At 35.2% G+C, this 20,477-nt stretch overlaps 1 protein-coding gene across 2 annotated transcripts in view; it reads left to right on the forward strand.

The window, feature by feature from the left end:
* Window positions 1-820: 820 nt before the first annotated feature.
* KLHL1 (kelch like family member 1) overlaps window positions 821-20,477 on the forward strand; it is a 424,036-nt gene continuing 404,379 nt past the window's right edge. For both annotated transcript variants that reach the window (XM_007186194.2, XM_007186195.2), the window contains exon 1: window positions 821-1,323. In XM_007186194.2, the coding sequence (XP_007186256.1) occupies window positions 821-1,323 (503 nt within the window). The remainder of the gene's footprint in view (window positions 1,324-20,477) is intronic.

Below are 20,477 nucleotides of genomic sequence, written 5' to 3' on the forward strand. Positions count from 1 at the left end.
GCCCCAGTGCACATCTGCGTCACTTACGCGGGAGGAGGAGGCGCTGAGGCAGAGAGAAAATTGTACTGTGAGGACCTTGACAGCTTCACCGGCGCGGGCTTTTCTTTTTGCCTTCCTATATTTTCTGGAATATATATATTTTTTCTCTTTTACAAACTGACTAAATAAAACCACCCCTTCTCGCCTTGCAGAAGGCATTTGACTTTCTCAGAGATACCCGCAAGCTCTCAGAGCATCCTCGAGAGACCAGTGACAGGAGCGCAGGTGCACAGAGAAGGCTGAGGGGGGGGTGCGCTTCTTCGCGACTTGGGGATCTTTCCCTCTGCGCTCTCCAGGCACTGAACTCTAAGCTGCAAGGATAGGAGAGCCGACAGCTTCTCCACTGAGGCTCTGCCATCGGTGCATGCCAGGGAGGTGTATCCTGCTGTCGCTGCCTCCGAAGCTTCGGAGCGCACAGACCTCTCTCCCTCGCCCATCTCCAGCATCAGGGTCGTCCCTCCCCGCGCGGTAACCACGGAGACCCCGCAAGGAGATCGGGGATTCTCAGCCCTCTGCACCCAGCTCCTGCCTCTGCTCCCGGACGTTGAGCTCACCACGCGCGGGTCCTGCGGACCTGATCGCAGCTGAGCCGCGCGGCTCTGCTGTCCGCGCTCCGCTCGTCGCCTGGCAGGGCGCGCAGCCCCCTGGTCCCGTCTGTTCCCAGGGTGCAGAGGGAGCCTCCCTCCCTCTCCTCCAACCCCGAGCTCCGTTGGCCTCCCCCATCCGCTGACCCGTCTACTCCTGCATCCTCTCAAGTCCCTTTGCCTTCCTTGCGTCAAGCATGTCAGGCTCTGGGCGAAAAGATTTTGATGTGAAGCACATCCTGCGACTCCGCTGGAAACTCTTCAGCCACCCGTCGCAGTCCCCCGGCGCTCCGGCCGGGGGCAGCTTCCTGCAAGAAGACGGCAGCAGCAGCTTCGAGCACTGGGGACCCAGCCAGAGCCGCCTGCTCAAAAGCCAAGAGAAGGGCAGCGTGAGCACTTTCTGGAAGAAGCCTTCCTCTTCTTCCTCCTCTTCTTCTTCTGCCTCCCCGTCCTCTTCCTCCTCTTCCCTCAACCCATTGAATGGCACCCTGCTGCCAGTGGCCACGAGGCTGCAGCAAGGGGCGCCCGGGCAGGGCACCCACCAGCCGGCCAGGACTCTCTTCTACGTGGAGTCCCTAGAAGAGGAGGAGGTGCCAGGCATGGACTTTCCTGGACCACACGAAAAGGGGCTTGTCTTGCAAGAGCTCAAAGTGGAACCGGCCAACTCGAGCCAGGCAACAGGTGAAGGATGTGGACGCAGGTACAGTAAGTCCCCATGGGGCATCCAAGCATTCCTCAATTTCCACTCGTTTCCCCCCACGCTGTGCGCTCTGGTAGTTACTAAGTCTAAAATGTTTCAGGTTGAAAATTTTGGTTAAGAGATGCCAACCCAGTTTTTATTACTCAAGTTGCAACCTCATTAAAAGTTTCCTCCATAGTTTCTATTGGCTCATGCATATTGCTTTTCTTTCTGCAAGTTTTCGGAGCTTAATCACATATTGAATATATATGCATTTTGGTAACTCTCCATGTAGAGTGGTTCTCATATTTCTGAGGTTATAGTATTCTTCTGTCATCTTCTGTCATTAAATGACATACATCAGTCTCCCAGTTATTTGATGTGAGGAGAAACTTCCTTTAAACACCATTCAAATGCATCTCATATACTGGCCTAGAAAGGGACTTGGCAGGTTACCTAGGATCCCTGTGGCTTGAATCTATATTCCAGGAGTAATGAGGTGGACAGGAGGCCACCAGACAACAACATTATCTTCTCTCCTTTTTTTCCTCCATGAAAGACAGTGTTACTATTCTCTATCCTAATTTCCGTTTTTATCCTACTTCATGTACACCTTTGCTTTGTTTAAAGTCTTAGAATTAAACTCTTGCTAATGCCCTTTGCATTTTTCTGTCCTGATTCGTTGTCTCGGTATGGAACTGTGCATTCTTAGTGAGCAGGCCAACATTTATTTCTTGTTTATATATAATATTACACTTCTTTGAGTACAGTTCTTCTACCTTCAAGACTTATAGAAAACCTTCTCACACATAACCCCTTCTGAGTTTTACATTTTCAAAAAATTGATTCATTCTACACTAGATCATTACTACTTTTGGCATATAGTGAGGATATGAAAAGATTTGCATTTAAATTCATATATCAGAATATATTATTGAAGAAGAAATACAGGAGAAACAGGAAAATAGGAATGAAAATAATAGGAAATAATAGGAAAATAATAATGAAACTGTTAATAAAGTTTACCTTTCAGTAAAAAAAATTAGAAACAGAAGCAATGTTTTAAACTTTTGCTTGATTGAATCAGCTCTTTATAAAGTTAAGTCACCAAAAGAACACATAAAACAAAATAATACCATAAGTGGTCTTCAATTACGTTGACAAATGTGAAGTTAAAGATACAAAAATTATCCTTAAATTTTTTCAATTATATGGATTATGTGGATTTGAATTTGAATTTTAAGAGCCTTGAACATAATCTAATATGTGAAGACAATATAATGTAACATTATGATTTTAAAGACAGAGAAATTTAATTTGCAATTTTCGAGTATGAGAAAGTTTTTTCCATATATAGGCGATCTAAATATAAATTTATCTATTATTCAATTAATTAAGATACTTTACCAAAATGGTTATAATTTTGGGTACTATTAATACTATGAAGTTATTTGATTTATATATTCACTAGTGACCTATAGTTTTAGATCTTTTTTAAAAATAAAATATGTTGGGCTTTAACCCCTTTAGTTGAGTAAATGTAATTTTTTAGTTTTGGGAAATCATTCATAAGCATTTAGCAATTCACCTTATATATTTAAAAGAAAACCAGTTAGGTTAAAGATTTACTAATTACTGTTTTATTGAAATTGATATTTTTGTGTCTCAGACAGTTCAGGGAATAGATTTGTTTTTCAGTCTTGAGTCTTTTTTTTCAGTTACAGTTTTAGTTTCAGTTTTGAGTCTTTTTCTTTCAGTTTTGAGTCTTCAAATCAGCTCAAATATCTGACCTTCTGGGAATATTAATGTTTAATAATTAAAATTTTTTTCTTTATAAAAATACAGTTTTAAGTAAATAAGGCATATTTGGCATGAGTAATTTCAGAAGACTTTCATGTAAATTGGACAATTTGGAAATAGAAAATATAATAAATTAAAAAATAAAACTAATAACTAATAGCCTCAGTTAGGGATGAAACACCCATCAGATTTAACTTCCAATCCCTTACTTTTGAATATACATCAGTGATTTTACACACAAAGGGTTGTAAATGAAAAGAATTCTGAAAATAAGCCAAGTGCCACCCCAAATCATATTTACTTTTGGAATGAGGGTTTCCAATGAGGGCTTGCATGTGTAAAATATTGAAAATCAGGTCTAATTTTATTTTAAAATTCTTATTAATGCTTAAATCCTTTAGTTAAATTTGAATTTCTCACTGGAAAAATCAGTCAACACTGAGAGTATTCTCATGGACTTTATATGTTCCTAGACATTCATAGACTACTGATTCTGTGCTCATGATTGATTGACAACACGCTACTAAAGTTAGCAATAAGCTATTATCAATATATATTATTATAATATGCGGTAAGAATAATGTTCATTTCCCAGAAAGGACAGCATTTCCACAGTTAAGTATGGAATGGAAAACAATATGTAAAATAATTCAGTAATGTGGATTTACTTCGGTTTCTATCATAATCCATGCAGGAAATCTACATATTGTTCATAATGACCAATGAACACATGAAGTATATAAACCTGCCTGATCATTTTGATTACTTGGGTCATTACTCTATCATCGTTCTGTGATGTCTCATTTGATATTTAACATTTTGTTTCATCAATTCTGACCACTATGCTAAATTAATCTTCACGTATAAAAAAGAGTTGGCTCTTTTTCTCTTTCTTCATTTTCTGATCTTCTCTTTATTCATTTGGTCTCATACTAGTTAAGAACATTGTTTTAGATAAGCATAAGTAGCTCAGTTGGTTTTATTTGTTGTTCAAACAGCAGCTGGAGGTTGCTCAGCAGAAAGCTGCTCTTAATCTCAGAATTCTGGAAAGGTCAAATTATCATGGAGTTGAAACATAAAGGTAGCAATAAGACAGTAGTAAACTGATTTACTGCTGAAACCCAGCCTTTATCTTATCCCACTCTACCAGACACACAAAAACAAATCTCAGTATTCTACTACCTTAACCATGACACCATTAAGAATCCTAACTCTTACAGTAATAGGTTCTTGACCTATGCTATTAATCATTTTTTTTCTCTACTTTACTGTCTGAACATAGTTGTTGGAGAGTGTATCATTTCCTAGCCATTCAGATCACTATATATTTTTGATATGCATATTTTTTGTCCAAAATTCTATATGTAGTGAACTAAGAAACCAAAGAGAAATATTTCTATTCTTGCAGTTTATAGTGATGTGAGTAGGAGAAAAGATGTCGTGTTTAACTACTTGCTTTTTTAGTTTTCTCAGTTCTCAAGGAGTGCAGGCATCTATTTCCATGGTTTCAGTTACCACCCATAAACTGTATTTTAGAGCTGCATCTCAAAACCTAGACTCTGCCTCCCCACATCCATAACCCCCTTGCCGCCCCCCCGCCCCCCCCCCCCCCGCCCTGCAAACTCGGGTCTCACACATCCACTTGACCTTTCTGGTAGATATCACAGATACAATGTAAATACAGCACGTACAAAGCTGAGTTCATAATCTCCCTTCTCTCTTGCTCAATTTTCTTCTTCTCTATCTCAAAGGATAACTCGCCATACATTAAGTTGTGCAAGCCAGAAATCCAGGATCATATTTACCAGAATCCTCTTTCACCTGATTTTTAATATTCCATCAAGCCCTGTCACTTTTCCTTCAAAAATATCCTCCCCTATGTCTGCCTCACATCTCTCCATCTCCATTGTCCGTACCTAATTTTAAAATACTGTCGTCATTCAACTCAACTTCTGCAACTGCCATCTGCATCCTCTTTCCTCATTGATTGTGCCACCTGTAATCCTTTCTCCACACCAGAGTCAATGAAAATTTATAAGATAAAAATCTGAACTGTTTTTCCATATCCTGGCTCTCCTTTTATTTTTCAAAGCATTTCTACCACTCTGACAACAATCTATCTCCTGATCAGTTAGGCCCTGAAAGAGCTGACCCTTGTCTGCCATCCAGGCCCTTCACTCATCACATCCCCACCATCCTCCCCTGTCTTCCAGAGGCAACGTTCTTCTTTACCATTTTTCTCTGCATTTGGGTCTCACAAACTTAATTCCTTTCCTTATTACATAGTGGTTCTCCTTCCCTCAATCCACCCTTTTCTGGATTAATTCCTATTCATTATTGACATGTCTTGAATAAAAGTTCTGTACCTTTCTTAAAGAAGTGTTCATTGATCCCCCCAGGAAAAATCATTTAACATTTTTAAAATTTATTTTATCCCCTTATTTTATGTTCTTAGAGTAACTGCTCTCTGTCCTCAATTTCTTATTGTTGGCATATATTAATATCCATGTTGCCTTTTTTGTTTGTCTTTAACTACAATTGCCCAGTGGACAAGACGTTTCTGTTTTGCTCATTATTTTATCCCTATCATAGCGTATGCAGTTACTCAATAAATACCACTGAGTGAATACATATTTGCCATAATCATAATGAGTGACATTGATTAAGAGCTTGCTGTCTTCCAGATATCAAGCTGAATATTTATATTGTGGAATTTAATATTCAGAACAGCCCTATGATTCTGGTACAATTATGAATCCCTTTGTTAAAATGATTACATAATCATTTTATGATTATGAGAAAACTGAGATATAGACAGGTAATTAAGTTGCCCCAAACCACAGGATTGTAAGTAGTACAACTAGATTTTTAATCCTTGCACTCTGACTCCTGACACCATATTCCAGGCGATTTTGCCAACTCTTCTTTACCTCTGCTTAAACAAACAGAACAGAAGAAAAGAGGCTCCAACCAAGATTATGCTGAAGCAGTTCTCTTATTCCACTGGTGGAAATTATGCTTGTGTCTGAATATTTAAATAGACTATTTAAAATGATAGCGATGGACAATGCCTGAGAAGGCTCAGTCAAGGAGGACTTAGACCAAGTTAAAAAACATTCAGTTATTTCCTGAATTATGGTTCATTCAGTGCATTTTACTTTTTAATTAAACAAAAGTATGATGAAATAACCTAGACAGGGAAAAATTATTTAAATTTGGAATCCAAAAGAGAGCATCATGATAGAAAATCTCCTTCTGAAGTTCAGAACAATTGATACAGAGAAGTGTCACAGACAGAGAGCATATACCGTTAGAATCACATGGAGGTTGGTGGTATTTGTTTAGAATAAAAGGAAATCAGCTTTGCTTCAGTCAAAAGAAAAACTTAAAAAATGACAAAGGGCTATTTCTTCAGGAAAGTAGTTCTCAAACTATTCTTCTATGGAAACTAAATTAAAATAATGTTCATATTTTCCCTATGACCTCAATTTCTTAGTGAAAAAGTGTATAGAGTGATTTTACTCAATCTTATGTCTTCCTTGCTAATTTATTCTAGGCTTGGGTGTTATACAGCGTATTATTATTTAATTTAGAACTAGCAAAAGACAGTAGCTTGTTTGGGGAAAGTTTTTTTTTTTTTTAACTTATTTTAGGATGGGTTTATCAATATTATGTATTGTTTGCAAAGAGGTCCACAATTTCCAGGTGCCCTCCTCTCTGAACAAGTTTGCTTCAGGCAAACTAAGAAGATCATAAAGGAAAAGGTAAAAAGATCACTAGGTTGGATTTTCAGGTATGCAAAACTCTACAGTTATCTGAGAGAAAGATGTGAGTATATTGGGTTGGCCAAAAAGTTCATTCGAGTTTTTCTGTAACATCTTGTGGAAAACCCAAATGGACCTTTTGGCCAACCCAATAAATGCAAGATGAAATAAATAGAACTCTTAATTATAACAAACAATAAAACCTTTACACGAATTGAAGAACCATATTCTGGCTTTCTTTGATAAATTGCTACTGAATACTTCGTAAATTATATCATTAGCCACTTTAAGGTACTAATTTAAATAATTTAAAAATAATAAAGAAATCCTACCTATCCAACATTTGGTTAATATAGAATATAATATTGATCAGATATTTATTTCATTGGTTAATTTTTCCTATGTCTCAAAAGATAATTTGTGTATCTGGAGGATGATATGCTTCTAACAAGTACATGTTAAGTCAAATTTCATTGTTTTTGACCAGGAGCTCTTATAGAATTTACAGAAAACTTAGATCTGCAGGGTATTTTAGAGTTATATCAAGTTTCTGAACATGAAAATGACAACATTTTAAAGAGTCTCATAGTAATGAGACTCTTTTGATTTATTTTAACATCCAAAATAACTGTAGGTATTTTTGTAGTAGCTGTGAAAACAAATGCTCTGGAATTTACTTATTAGTTTAGACCAGATAATAATTAATTTACCTTTCTGCATTTAAGATAAGGTTATTCAAAACTTTGAAGAAAACATCCTATATAGACACAGATAATCTGAGCAGAATTAAATATTTCAAAATCTTATAAGTCAAGTATAGATTTAAAAAAAGAAAATCTATTGAACAATATAGGTTTGATGCTAACTACCTTTGCTGACTTTTCTAGCCAGAACTTGAAAACAGATTGATCTAAGTACTTATGAAAGCATAACAAACTTTAGCTTGACCAGAGAGAATGTGTACTATGATTTTAGGATCCCAAGAAAAAGTCATTTTGAATGGTAAGCCAATGAGACAGATCATTTTGGCTGAAGATCATGTCACAGAAATAGTACTTGAAAGTGATCTGAGGGTCATCAATAATTGTAAACAGTGGAATCAGTTGATGTTAATTCTAAATTCAGCTTTTCCCATCCCTTAGGCAGCCTTAGTCCAACTCTGATAATTTCTCATAGAAAATGATTCAGTTTAATTTCCTATCATACTTATTTGTGACACTATATCCTGGTAGATCATTTGGATTCCTTTTTTCTTACTGATATTGCTAGATGTTTACCCATGTAAATCAGCGTTTTCATCTTGGCTGAAATATGATAGAAAAAACTTTAAAAATAGGATCAGAAAATTGCAAGAGTTTATACTACAAAGGAAGGAAGAATACAATACAACTATTTTATAGTTCTTCAAGAGGTGAATGACAAAATCTCTTTGTATCTACAGTAAAGTATGTGATTTGGTTTGGTTTATTTCTTTAGTAGATTCTGATTTTATTGAACTCGGCCCACCAGAGCAACACCCAGCTCTACCCACCAGCAGTCCCTCCTATTAGGAAGCTTGCACAAGCCTCTTAGATAACTTCATCCACCAGAAGCCAGACAGCAGAAGCAAGAAAAACTACAATCCTGCAGCCTGTGGAATGAAAACCACATTCACAGAAAGATAGACAAAATGAAAAGGCAAAGGACTATGCGCCAGATGAAAGAACAAGATAAACCCCAGAAAAGCAATTAAAGGAAGTGGAGATAGGCAACCATCCAGAAAAAGAATTCAGAATAATGATAGTGAAGATGATCCAGGACCTTGGAAAAAGAATGGAGACAAAGATTGAGAAGATGCAAGAAATGTTTAACAAAGACCTAGAAGAATTACAGAACAAACAAACAGAGATGAACAATACAATAACTGAAAATAAAAATACACTAGAAGGAATCAATAGCAGAATAACTGAGGCAGAAGGATGGAAAACTTACCTGGAAAACAGAAAGGTGGAATTCACTGCTGCAGAAAAGAGTAAAGAAAAAAGAATGAAAACAAAAGAAGACAGCCTAAGAGACCACTGGAACAACATTAAACACAACACCATTTGCATTATAGGGGTCCCAGAAGGAGAAGAGAGAGAAAGGACCCGAGAAAATATTTGAAGAGATTATAGTCAAAAACTTCCCTAACATGGAAAAGGAAATAGCTACCTAAGTCCAGGAAGTGCAGAGAGTCCCAGGCAGGATAAACCCAAGGAGAAAAATGCTGAGACACATAGTAATCAAATTGACAAAAATTATTAAAAGCAACAAGGGAAAAACAACAAATACCATACAAGGTAACTCCCATAAGGTTAACAGCTGATTTCTCAGCAGAAACTCTACAAGTCAGAAAGGAGTGACATAATATATTTAAAGTTATGAAAGGGAAGAACCTATAACCAAGATTACTCTACCCAGCAAGGATCTCATTCAGATTAGATGGAGAAATCAAAAGCTTTACAGACCAGCAAAAGCTGAGAGAATTCAGTACCACCAAACCACCTCTACAACAAAGGCTAAAGGGACTACTATAAGTGGAAAACACAAGAGAAGAAAAGGACCTACAGAAAAAAACACAAAATAATTAAGAAAATGGTAATAGGAATATACATATTGATAATCACCTTAAATGTGAATGGATTAAATGCTCCAACCAAAAGACACAGGCTTGCTGAATGGATGCAAACACAAGATCCATATATATGCTGTCTACAAGAGATCCACTACAGACCTAGGGCCACATACAGACTGAAAGTGGGAGGATGGACAAAGTTATTCCATGCAAATTCAAATCAAAAGAAAGCTGGAGTAGCAATTCTCATATCAGATAAAATAGACCTTAAATTAAAGATTATTACAGGAGACAAAGAGGACACTATATAATAATCAAGGGATCAATCCAAGAAGAAGATAGAACAATTGTAAATATATATGCACCCAACATATGAGCACCTCAATACATCAGGCACCTGCTAACAGCTATAAAAGAGGAAATCGACAGTAACACAATAATAGTGGGGGACTTTAACACCTCACTTACACCAATGGACAGATCATCCAAAATGAAAATAAATAAGGAAACAGAAGCTTTAAAAGACACAATAGACCAGATAGATTTGATTGATATTTATAGGACATTCCATCTGAAAGCAGCAGATTACACTTTCCTCTCAAGTGCACACGAAACATTCTATAGGATACATCATATCTTGAGTCACAAATCAAGCCTCGGTAAATTTAAGAAAATTGAAATCATATCAAGCATCTTTTCTGACCACAACACTATGAGATTAGAAATGAATTACAGGGAAAAAAATAGTAAAAATCACAAACACATGGAGGCTAAATAGTACATTACTAAATAAACAAGAGATCACTGAAGAAATCAAAGAGGAAATCAAAAAATACCTAGAGGTAAATGACAATGAAAACACGAAGATCCAAAACCTATGGGATGGAGCAAAAACAGTTCTAAGAGGGAAGTTTATAGCTATACAATCCTACCTCAAGAAACAAGAAAAATCTCAAATAAACAATCTAACCTTACACCTAAAGGAACTAGAGAATGAAGAACAAAACACAAAGTTAGTAGAAGGGAAGAAATCATAAAGATCAGGGCAGAAAAAAATGAAACTGATAGGAAGAAAACAATGGCAAATATCAATACAATTAAAAGCTGGTTCTTTGAGAAGATAAACAAAATCGATAAACCTTTAGCCAGACTCATCAAGAAAAAGAGGGAGAGGACTCAAGTCAATAAAATTAGAAATGAAAAAGGAGAAGTTACAATGGACACCACAGATATACAAAGCATCCTAAGAGACTACTACAAGCAACTCTATGCCAATAAAATGGACAACCTGGAGGAAATCTACAGTCTTAGAAAAGTACAACCTTCCAAGACTGAACCAGAAAGAAATAGAAAATATGAGCAGACCAATCACAAACACTGAAATTGAAACTGTGATCATCCAAAAAATCATCCAAAAAACACAAGTCCAGGACCAGATGGCTTCACAGGTGAATTCTATCAAACATTAAGAGAAGAGCTAACACCCATCCTTCTCCAACTCCTCCAAAAAATTACAGAGGAAGGAACACTCCCAAACTCATTCTATGAGGCCACCATCACCCTGATACCAAAACCAGACAAAGATAATACAAAAAAAGAAAATTAGAGACCAATATCACTGATGAATATGGATACAAAAATCCTCAACAAAATACTAACAAACAGAATCCAACAACATAGTAAAAGGATCACACACCATGATCAAGTGGGATTTATCCCAAGGATGCAAGGATTCTTCAATATATACAAATCAATCAATGTGATACACCATATTAACAAACTGAAGGATAAAAACAATACGATAATATCAGTAAGTGCAGAAAAAGCTTTAGACAAAATTCTACATCCATTTATGATGAAAACTCTCCAGAAAATGGGCATAGAGGGAACCTACCTCAACATAATAAAGGCCATATACAACAAACCCACAGCAAACTTCATTCTCAATGGTGAAAAACTGAAACCATTTCCTCTAAGATCAGGAAGAAGACAAGGATGTCCACTCTCGCCACTCTTATTCAACATAGTTGTGGAAGTCCTAGCCATGGCAATCAGAGAAGAAAAAGAAATAAAAAGAATACAAATTGGAAAAGAAGAAGTAAAGCTGTCACTGTTTGCAGATGACATGATACTATACATAGAGAATCTTAAAGAAGCCACCAGAAAATTACTAGAGCTAATCAGTGAATTTGGTAAAGTTGCAGGATACAAAATTAACACACAGAAATCTCTTGCATTCCTATACACAAACAATGAAAATCAGAAAGAGAAATTAAGGAAATAATCCCATTCACCATTACAACACAAAGAATAAAATACCTAGGAATAAACCTACTTAAGGAGGTAAAAGACCTGTACTCAGAAAACTATAAAACTATAAAACACTGATGAAAGAAATCAAAGATGACACAAACACATGGAGAGATATAGCATGGTCTTGGATTGGAAAAGTCAACATTGTTAAAATGACTATACTACCCAAAGCAATCTACAGATTCAATGCAATCCCTATCAAATTACCAATGGCATTTTTTGCAGAACTAGAACAAAAAAATCTTACATTTTGTATGCAGAGACAAAAGACCCCAAAAAGCCAAACAATCCTGATGGAAAAAAGAAATGGAGCTGGAGGAATCAGACTCCCTGACTTTAGACTACACTACAAAGCTACAGTAATCAAGACAATATGGTACTGGCACAAAAACAGAAATATAGATCAGTGGAACTGGATAGAAAGCCAAGAGATAAACCCACGCATGTATGGTCAACTAATATATGACAAAAGAGGCAAGGATATACATTGGAGAAAAGACAGTCTTTTCAATAAGTGGTGCTGGGAAAACTGGACAGCTACCTGTAAAAGAATGAAATTAGAACACTCCTTAACACCATACACGAAAATAAACTCAAAATATATTAAAGACCTAAAGGTACGACCACACACTATAAAACTCTTAGAGGAAAACATAGGAAGAACACTCTTTGACATAAATCACAGCAAGATCTTTTTTGATATACCTCCTAGAGTAATGGAAATAAAAACAAAAATAAACAAATGGGACCTAATGAAACTTAAAAGCTTTTGCACAGCAAAGGAAACTATAAACAAGACGAAAAGACAACACTCAGAATGGGAGAAAATATTTGCAAATGAATCAATGGACAAAGGGTTAATCTCCAAAATATATAAACAGCTCATGCAGCTCAATATTAAAGAAACAAACAACCCAATCAAAAAATGGGCCAAAGACCTAAATAGACATTTCTCCAAAGAAGATATACAGATGGCCAAGAGACACATGAAAAGATGCTCAACATCACTAATATTAGAGAAAAGCAAATCAAAAGTACAATGAAGTATCATCTCACACCAGTTAGAATGGGCATCATCAGAAAATCTACAAACAACAAATGCTGGAGATGGTGTGGAGAAAAGGGAACCCTCTTGCACTGTTGGTGGGAATGTAAATTGATAGAGCCACAATGGAGAACAGTATGGAGGTTCCTTAAGAAACTAGAAATAGAATTACCATATGACCCAGCAATCCCACTACCGGGCATATACCCAGAGAAAACCGTAATTCAAAAAGACGCATGCCCCCAATATTCACTGCAGTACTATTTACAATAGCCAGGTCATGGAGGCATCTAAATGCCCATCGACAGATGAATGGATAAAGAAGGTGTGGTACATATATACAATGGAATATTTCTCAGCCATAAAAAGAAATGAAATTAGGTCATTTGTAGAGACATGGATGGACCTAGAGACTGTCATGCAGAGTGTAGTAAGTCAGAAAGAGAAAAACAAATATCGTATACTAACGCATATATGTGGATTCTAGAAAAATGGTACAGATGAACTGGTTTGCATGGCAGAAATACAGACACAGAGGTAGAGGACAAACATATGGACACCAAGGGGGGAAGTGGGGGAGGGGTGGTGGTGGTGGGATGAATTGGGAGATTGGGATGGGCATATATACATTCATATGTATAAAATAGATAACTAATAAGAACCTGCTGTATAAAAAATAAAATTAAATTAAAAAAGATATAATGGCAGAAAGGTTTCAGATTTTAAGAAAAGTATAAACCCATAGATTCAATAATCTTAATGAATTCTAAGCACAAGAAACATGAAAACTACCATAAGTCACATTTTAATCAAATTCTCAAAATGACTGATAAATAGAAAAAATATCAGAGCTTCCAGAGAAAACACATGTTATGCAGAGAGGGATAAAAATAAGAATAATGGATCATTTTTCATTGAAAATGATGCAAGTGATAGGTGGAACAACATCTTTTGAGTACTATTAAAAAAACCTGCCCATCTGAAGTTCTATATATACCCAAAATGTTTTTCAAAGTGAGAGTGATATTACAATTTTTTTCTGGCATAGAATAGTTGCAACAATTCGTCAGCAGGAGACATGCTCTATAAGAAATTTTAAAGTCCTTTAGGCACAAGGAAAATGACACCAGTTGGCACAAAGGAATGAAAACCACCTGACATGGTAACGACATGTGTAAACATTTAAGGTTATTCTTGATTATATTAATCTGGAACATTTGGAAGATAAATGGTGGTTAAACAAACAAACAAAAAACACTATAATTTGAGGTTTTTACCACATGCATAAGATATACGTATGACTCCTACAGCATTAAGACTCAAGGGAAGAAATGAAAGTATTGTATTTCAAGGTTCTTATACTAAATGTGAAGTGGTGTATCATTTGAAGGTAGTCTCAGAAGTATGTTAGAAATCCTAAAGCAACCACTAAATTAACAAAACAATGATAAGTAGCTAGTAATCCAACAAAAATTAAATGCTCTCATAAAAATTATTCAATTAATCTAAAAAAAAAAAAGAAAATGGGAGCAAAGATGGGAAAAATAGAAAATGCACAGCACAATTATAATCTGAAACCTTACTATATCAAGAATTACATTAAAGTAGCAGCTCTATACATCCATAATTTAAAGACAAAGATTATCAAACTGTATAAAAAGACAGACCCAAGTATATTTTGCTTACAATAAATACTTTAAATATAAAAATATATTGGTTAAAAAGAAAAAGATGGAAAAGATACATAGCATGCTAAGACTAAACAAAAGAAAGCTGAACGGGTGTATCAATATTAGACAAAGTATATCTCAGAGAAAAGAATATAAATCTGATAAAGAGAACCTATGAAAAACCTAGAACCAACATCATAATGTTGAAAGATTAAATGTGTTTCCTCTAAGATGTGGAACAAATTGAGGATGTCTTCTCTCACCACTTTTGTTCAACATGGTATTGGAGATGCTAGTCAGTTCAATAGAAAAAACAAAAAGAAATAAAAGGCATCTATATTGGAAAGGAAAAAGAAAAGTTTTCATTTGTACAGGAATTGATCATCTATATAGAAATAAACAATATGTTTTTTGTTTGCAGACAGAATTGTTTATTAGAAAAAAAAATTATGGAATCTACAAAAAAGAGTTTTTCACGATGCAAGATATAGAATCAATATACAATATTCAATTGTATTTCTATATACCATCAAGGAGCAATTAGTAATTGAAATTACAAAAATAATGTATTTCATAGTAATGTCAATAAAGTATGAAATACTTATGGATACATATGACAAAAGATGTGAAAAACTCATAAGCTCAAAACAATAAAATCAGGCTGATAGTAATTAAAGACCTAAATAATAGAAAGATATATTATGTTCATGGATCAGAAAACTTACTATTATTGAGATGTCAGTTCTTCCCCAATTGATCTATAGATAGTACACATCCCCCAAGAAAATCTCTGCATGCTATTTTTTTTTTTTTTTTTTGTACAAATTGACAGGCTCATTCTAAAATCCATTAAAAAATTCAAAGGAACTAGAAAAAGGCAAAACAACTTTGAAAAAAGCTAAGAAATTTGAGTACTAACACTTCCTGATTCCAGATGTATTATGAAGCTACTTTAATCAAAATAGTGTGCTATCAAGGTCACAATATATAGATTAATGGGAAATAGATAAAATATTTTTACAATAGCCATACTGAGTAATACTTTATGCCATAAAAAAGGAATAAACAACTGGTCATTGACCACTTATGATTGAATGAAAAAATATGTTATGATGAGCCAAAGAAACTCAACTGTATGGTGTATTACTTTTTAACATTTAAGTACTATAAGTCAGATAAACATCCATTGTGTTGATTACCCATATTTTGAATAGAAATTTGATTCTAATTTTCCTTCAGTCATGTATTGGAGTAACACACCTCTTGAATTTGATACATGGTTCAAGGAATCATCTATTGATATTTGCCTTGCAGAACATGATAATGAAATATTCACATTAAGTTTTTTGCTGTCTTCTTCTTGGCAGCAGATGAGAAACTTGAATAGTTTTATACAAGCATTTCTGCAAAGAAAGCTCAGAAGTTCTTGCTGTGTGACCACAAGGATTTTTATCTTGAGAAAGTGGGAACCATCCCATTGTTAATACTAGAGGAGCAGCAATACAATTCATAGCTTTACCTTAAGGACACAGAAAGGAAATGCTATGCTGTCCTCATCTCTGATTCTTCTTTGTATTTTACCAGATGGCTTGGAAGCACCACTAAACATATTCTCCCACAGAGAAAAGAGAGCTCATTCTTCACTTTATTTCTTGTCCTAACATATATAAAATATTTACCTGTAATTATTCTCCTTAATAATGGCCTGGGACTTTTAAATAGGTTTCTTATTAGAAGAATACTTTTTTAATTGTAAAATTAAATTTGTATTATTAAAGAACCTATCAAAGAGCACAACTTAAAATTACTTTTTTTTAAATTGAAGTATAGTTGATTTACAATGTTGTATCAACTTCTACTCTACAGCAAAGTGATTAACTTATACACACACACACGTGCACACACACACATATATATATATATATATATATATATATTCCTTTTTTATATTATTTTCCATTATGATTTATCACAGGATATTGAGTATAGTTCCCTGTGTTATACAGTAAGACCTTGTTGTTTATCCATTCTATATATAATAGTTTGCATGTGCTAACCCCAAACTCCCACTCAATCCCTCCCCTACCCATCTCCCCCTTGGCAACCACAAGTCTGTTCTCTATGTCTGTGAGTCTGTTTCTGTTTCATAGATAGTTTCATTTGTGTCATATTTTAGATTCCACATATAAGTGGTATCATATGATATTTGTCTTTCTCTTTCTGACTTACTTCACTTAGTATGATAATCTCTAGTTACATCCCATACTGCTGCAAATGGCATTATTTCATTCCTTTTTATGGCTGAGTAATATTCCATTGTATATATCTACCACACCTTTATCGATTCCTCCCTCAATGGACACCTAGGTTGTTTCCATGTCTTGGCTATGGTGAATGGTGCTGCTATGAACATAGGGGTGCATGTATCTTTTTGAATTATAGGTTTGTCTGGATATATGCCCAACAGTGTGATTGCTGGATCATATGGTAGATCTATTTTTAGTGTTGTGGGGAACCTCCATACTGTTTTCCATAGTGGCTACACCAAGTTACATTCCCACCAACAGTGTACAAGTGTTCCCTTTTCTCCACTCTCTCTCTCTCATTTGTTATTTGTATACTTTTTAATCATAGCCATTCTGACTGGTGTGAGGTGAAACATCATTGTAATTTTGATTTGCATTTCTCTAATAATTAGTGATGTTAAGCATATTTTCACATGTCTTTTGGCCATCTGTATTTCTTTTTTTGGAGAAATGTCTGTTTAGATCTTCTGCCCATTCTTCAATTGGGCTGTTTTTTTTGTTGTTGAGTTGTGTGTTTGTATATTTTGGAAATTAAGCCCTTGTCAGTTGCATCATTTGCAAATATTTTCTCCCAGTCTGTAGGTTGTCTTTTTGCTTCGTTTATGGTTTCCTTTGCTGTGCAAACACTTGTAATATTGATTAAGTCCCATTTGTTTATATATGGTCATATATAATATAAAATAAAATTTATAAATGGTAATATATAAATGGACAAATACTAAAATATGTTTCTTTTTTAATTTATTAATTTGAGGTGGTAAATAATTTCTCCAAAGAGTACAATGCTTCTGAAATACCCAACACATTATTTCATTTGAGAGAAAAGCTATTGGAACCAAAGAGATAATACCAAATGCTTGGGCCTCCAGGAATTTAAAACTACTTCAAAAGTTTTTCAATATTCACACACATGCCTATAATTTTCTATGTTGAATTCAATGAATAAAAATTCTATTTCTATGTTGAGTTTTTATGAACAAAAATAATTCCTACATTCTTTAGAAAATTGAAGTTATGAGTAGCTTTATATTTCACACAGCTTTATCCAATATTCTACGAGGTGGGAGAATTGCATTGGTCCAGGAATCAGCACAAAGAGAAGAGTACCGGAGTGAGCTGATGCAATATCAACAACCTATATACATAAGGATGTCAAAATAATACAATCACTTCTGAAAAATCAGTAATTGCCACAATCTCAAGAAGCATCCTTCTTATTATTTCTTATTGACTACAATTAACTTATAGTATGATGTTAAATATAACTCCTCTTTTTTAATATTATATTTTATTTAAAAGTGCAGATACATTTAATTTAGTGTATGAAAGTAAATTGGCAATTATTTTGGACTTTGCTTTCTTTAGATAGAGAAACTTTTGCAGTTAAAAATTTAGAAAGAAGGAAGGATGCTGCACTTGAAATTACAAACTACAATTCCTTGAAATTATAATTATGGAAACTTTATGATGAAATAGGTTAATCTTTATCAAATAACAAATATATCTGAAGTAGAAATTATATCATAATTCTCAAGTCACTATTAAACAAGTAAATGGCTTAAATTTATATACTTGTGATATACAGGTTGGAAATAATCAGAAATATTTTATTGCTAGTGGGAATGTAATTTGCTGTATTTTTTTGGGGGGGGGTAGAGAGCAATGGGACAATATTTATTGGTGACAAATACATAAAAGCCTTTTTTTCAGTAGTACACATTTTGAGAATATATCCTTCAGAAATAAAAACACTAGAAGTTAAGGAAGACCCACACTTACTCATTGATAGAAGAATGACAAGAAATCATTTTGTATCCTTCATGTAAAATACACCATATAAAATATATCATGTAAGTATATGTCAAAATATGTCATGTTAAATATATAGAAATTGAAAAACAATAAATACATTTAGAATGTCTTGGAAAACACTAATATTCGGTCATAGAGCAATTTGTAAAAATTTGTGTGAGATATGTGTAAAAATAATATGTGAGATATGATCACATTATATTAAACCTAAAAACAAAACATCCTCACATGCATGTTTATATGTGTAAATGCCTTTGTAAGATCAGAGAGAATAGCATGGTAAGTCAAATACCACATTTTTACATTTGTTTCCTGAAGATTATAAGATTTTTTTCTATGTTCTTGACGTGATACACTGAACTTTATTACAATTATATTTTTAAATTAATAAGCTAAGAAAGGTTGCAAAAAATTTAAGTTATTAAATATTTACTTTAAGAATAATGCATATAATTGGTGTCAAAATTTGGTAAATGCCTATAAGGGGGTTTTAAAGAAGCAATATTGCCATCTACTGGTCATTTATTCACATTGAAGCTACATTGTCCCTTGAAAAAAATGTGAGAAAAGATGACCAAGCAGTTAAAACTATAGATACATAATATAGCTGAAAAATAAGGACATTAAAATATTCTAAGATACCAAAACACTCACCAAGGGATTATTTTTTTCTTATTCATTATATTCAGTTTTCACTATACTATCAGGGTGGTGCTGGCCTCATAAAATGAATTTGGGTGTGTTCTCTCCCCTTTATTTTTATTTTTATTTATTTATTCATTTATTTATTTATTTAATTTTATTTTTGTCTGGGTTGGGTCTTCGTTTCTGTGCGAGGGTTTTCTCTAGCTGCGGCAAGCGGAGGCCACTCTTCATCGCGGTGCGTGGGCCTCTCACTATCGCTGCCTCTCTTGTTGCGGAGCACAGGCTCCAGATGTGCAGGCTCAGTAGTTGTGGCTCACGGGCCTAGTTGCTCCACGGCATGTGGGATCTTCCCAGACCAGGGCCCGAACCCGTGTCCCCTGCATTGGCAGGCAGATTCTCAACCACTGCACCACCAGGGAAGCCCCTCCCCTTTATTTTTTGATCGTTTCTTTACCTTTGTTAAATTTCTCATTTTCTTCATACACTGCTTTACTAATTTAGTTTAGTTGTCTATTTATATGCTGTTATAGTTTACTGAACTCCTTTTAAAATAATTATTCTGATTTCTTTGTCAGACAGTTCAAAGATCTCCATTTCTTTAAGGCCAGTTATTGAAACTTTATTAGTTTCCTTTAGTGGGGTGTCATGTTTATCTGATTCTTTGTGCTCCTTGTATCTTTGTGTTGGCATCTGCATTTGAGTAAATGGTCTCCTCTTTCAGACTTTACACATTCCCTTTGGCAGAGAAAGACCTTCACTAGTCCAACCAGCTTGGGCACTGGACCAGTCAGCTGGTATTACCTGCAGATAGGCAGGGCTTACTATCAAGGATCTTAGTTGGGCAAGACCACTGCCAATGCTCTGAGCTTGGGAGTGAGGGTTCCCCAGCCGAGCTCCATAATTGGGTTAGCCTAGTGGTTGGGCTCTGCATTCAAGTGGAGCTGCTGGGAGGCCTCCTGGTTTGTTGGGGCTGCTGACTGTACTCTGTGGTCAAGTGGGGTCACTACCTGGGTTCTGTAGTCACCTCTGGGTGGGTGAGGTTGCAGGTTGTGTTCCCTGACAGATGAGGCTACTAATTAGACTCTGCAATTACATAAGTCTGCAGGCTGGGATCCATAATTGCTCCTGGTCAGGTGGCAGTGCCACTGGCTATGCCCTAAAATTGGGCAGGTCCACAGGCTGGGCTTGACGATTGGGTAGGCCACTGGCTATGCTCCTCTGTTGTGT

This window comes from Balaenoptera acutorostrata, chromosome 18, assembly GCF_949987535.1.
Source record: "Balaenoptera acutorostrata chromosome 18, mBalAcu1.1, whole genome shotgun sequence".
Classification (NCBI taxonomy): Eukaryota; Metazoa; Chordata; class Mammalia; order Artiodactyla; family Balaenopteridae; genus Balaenoptera; species Balaenoptera acutorostrata.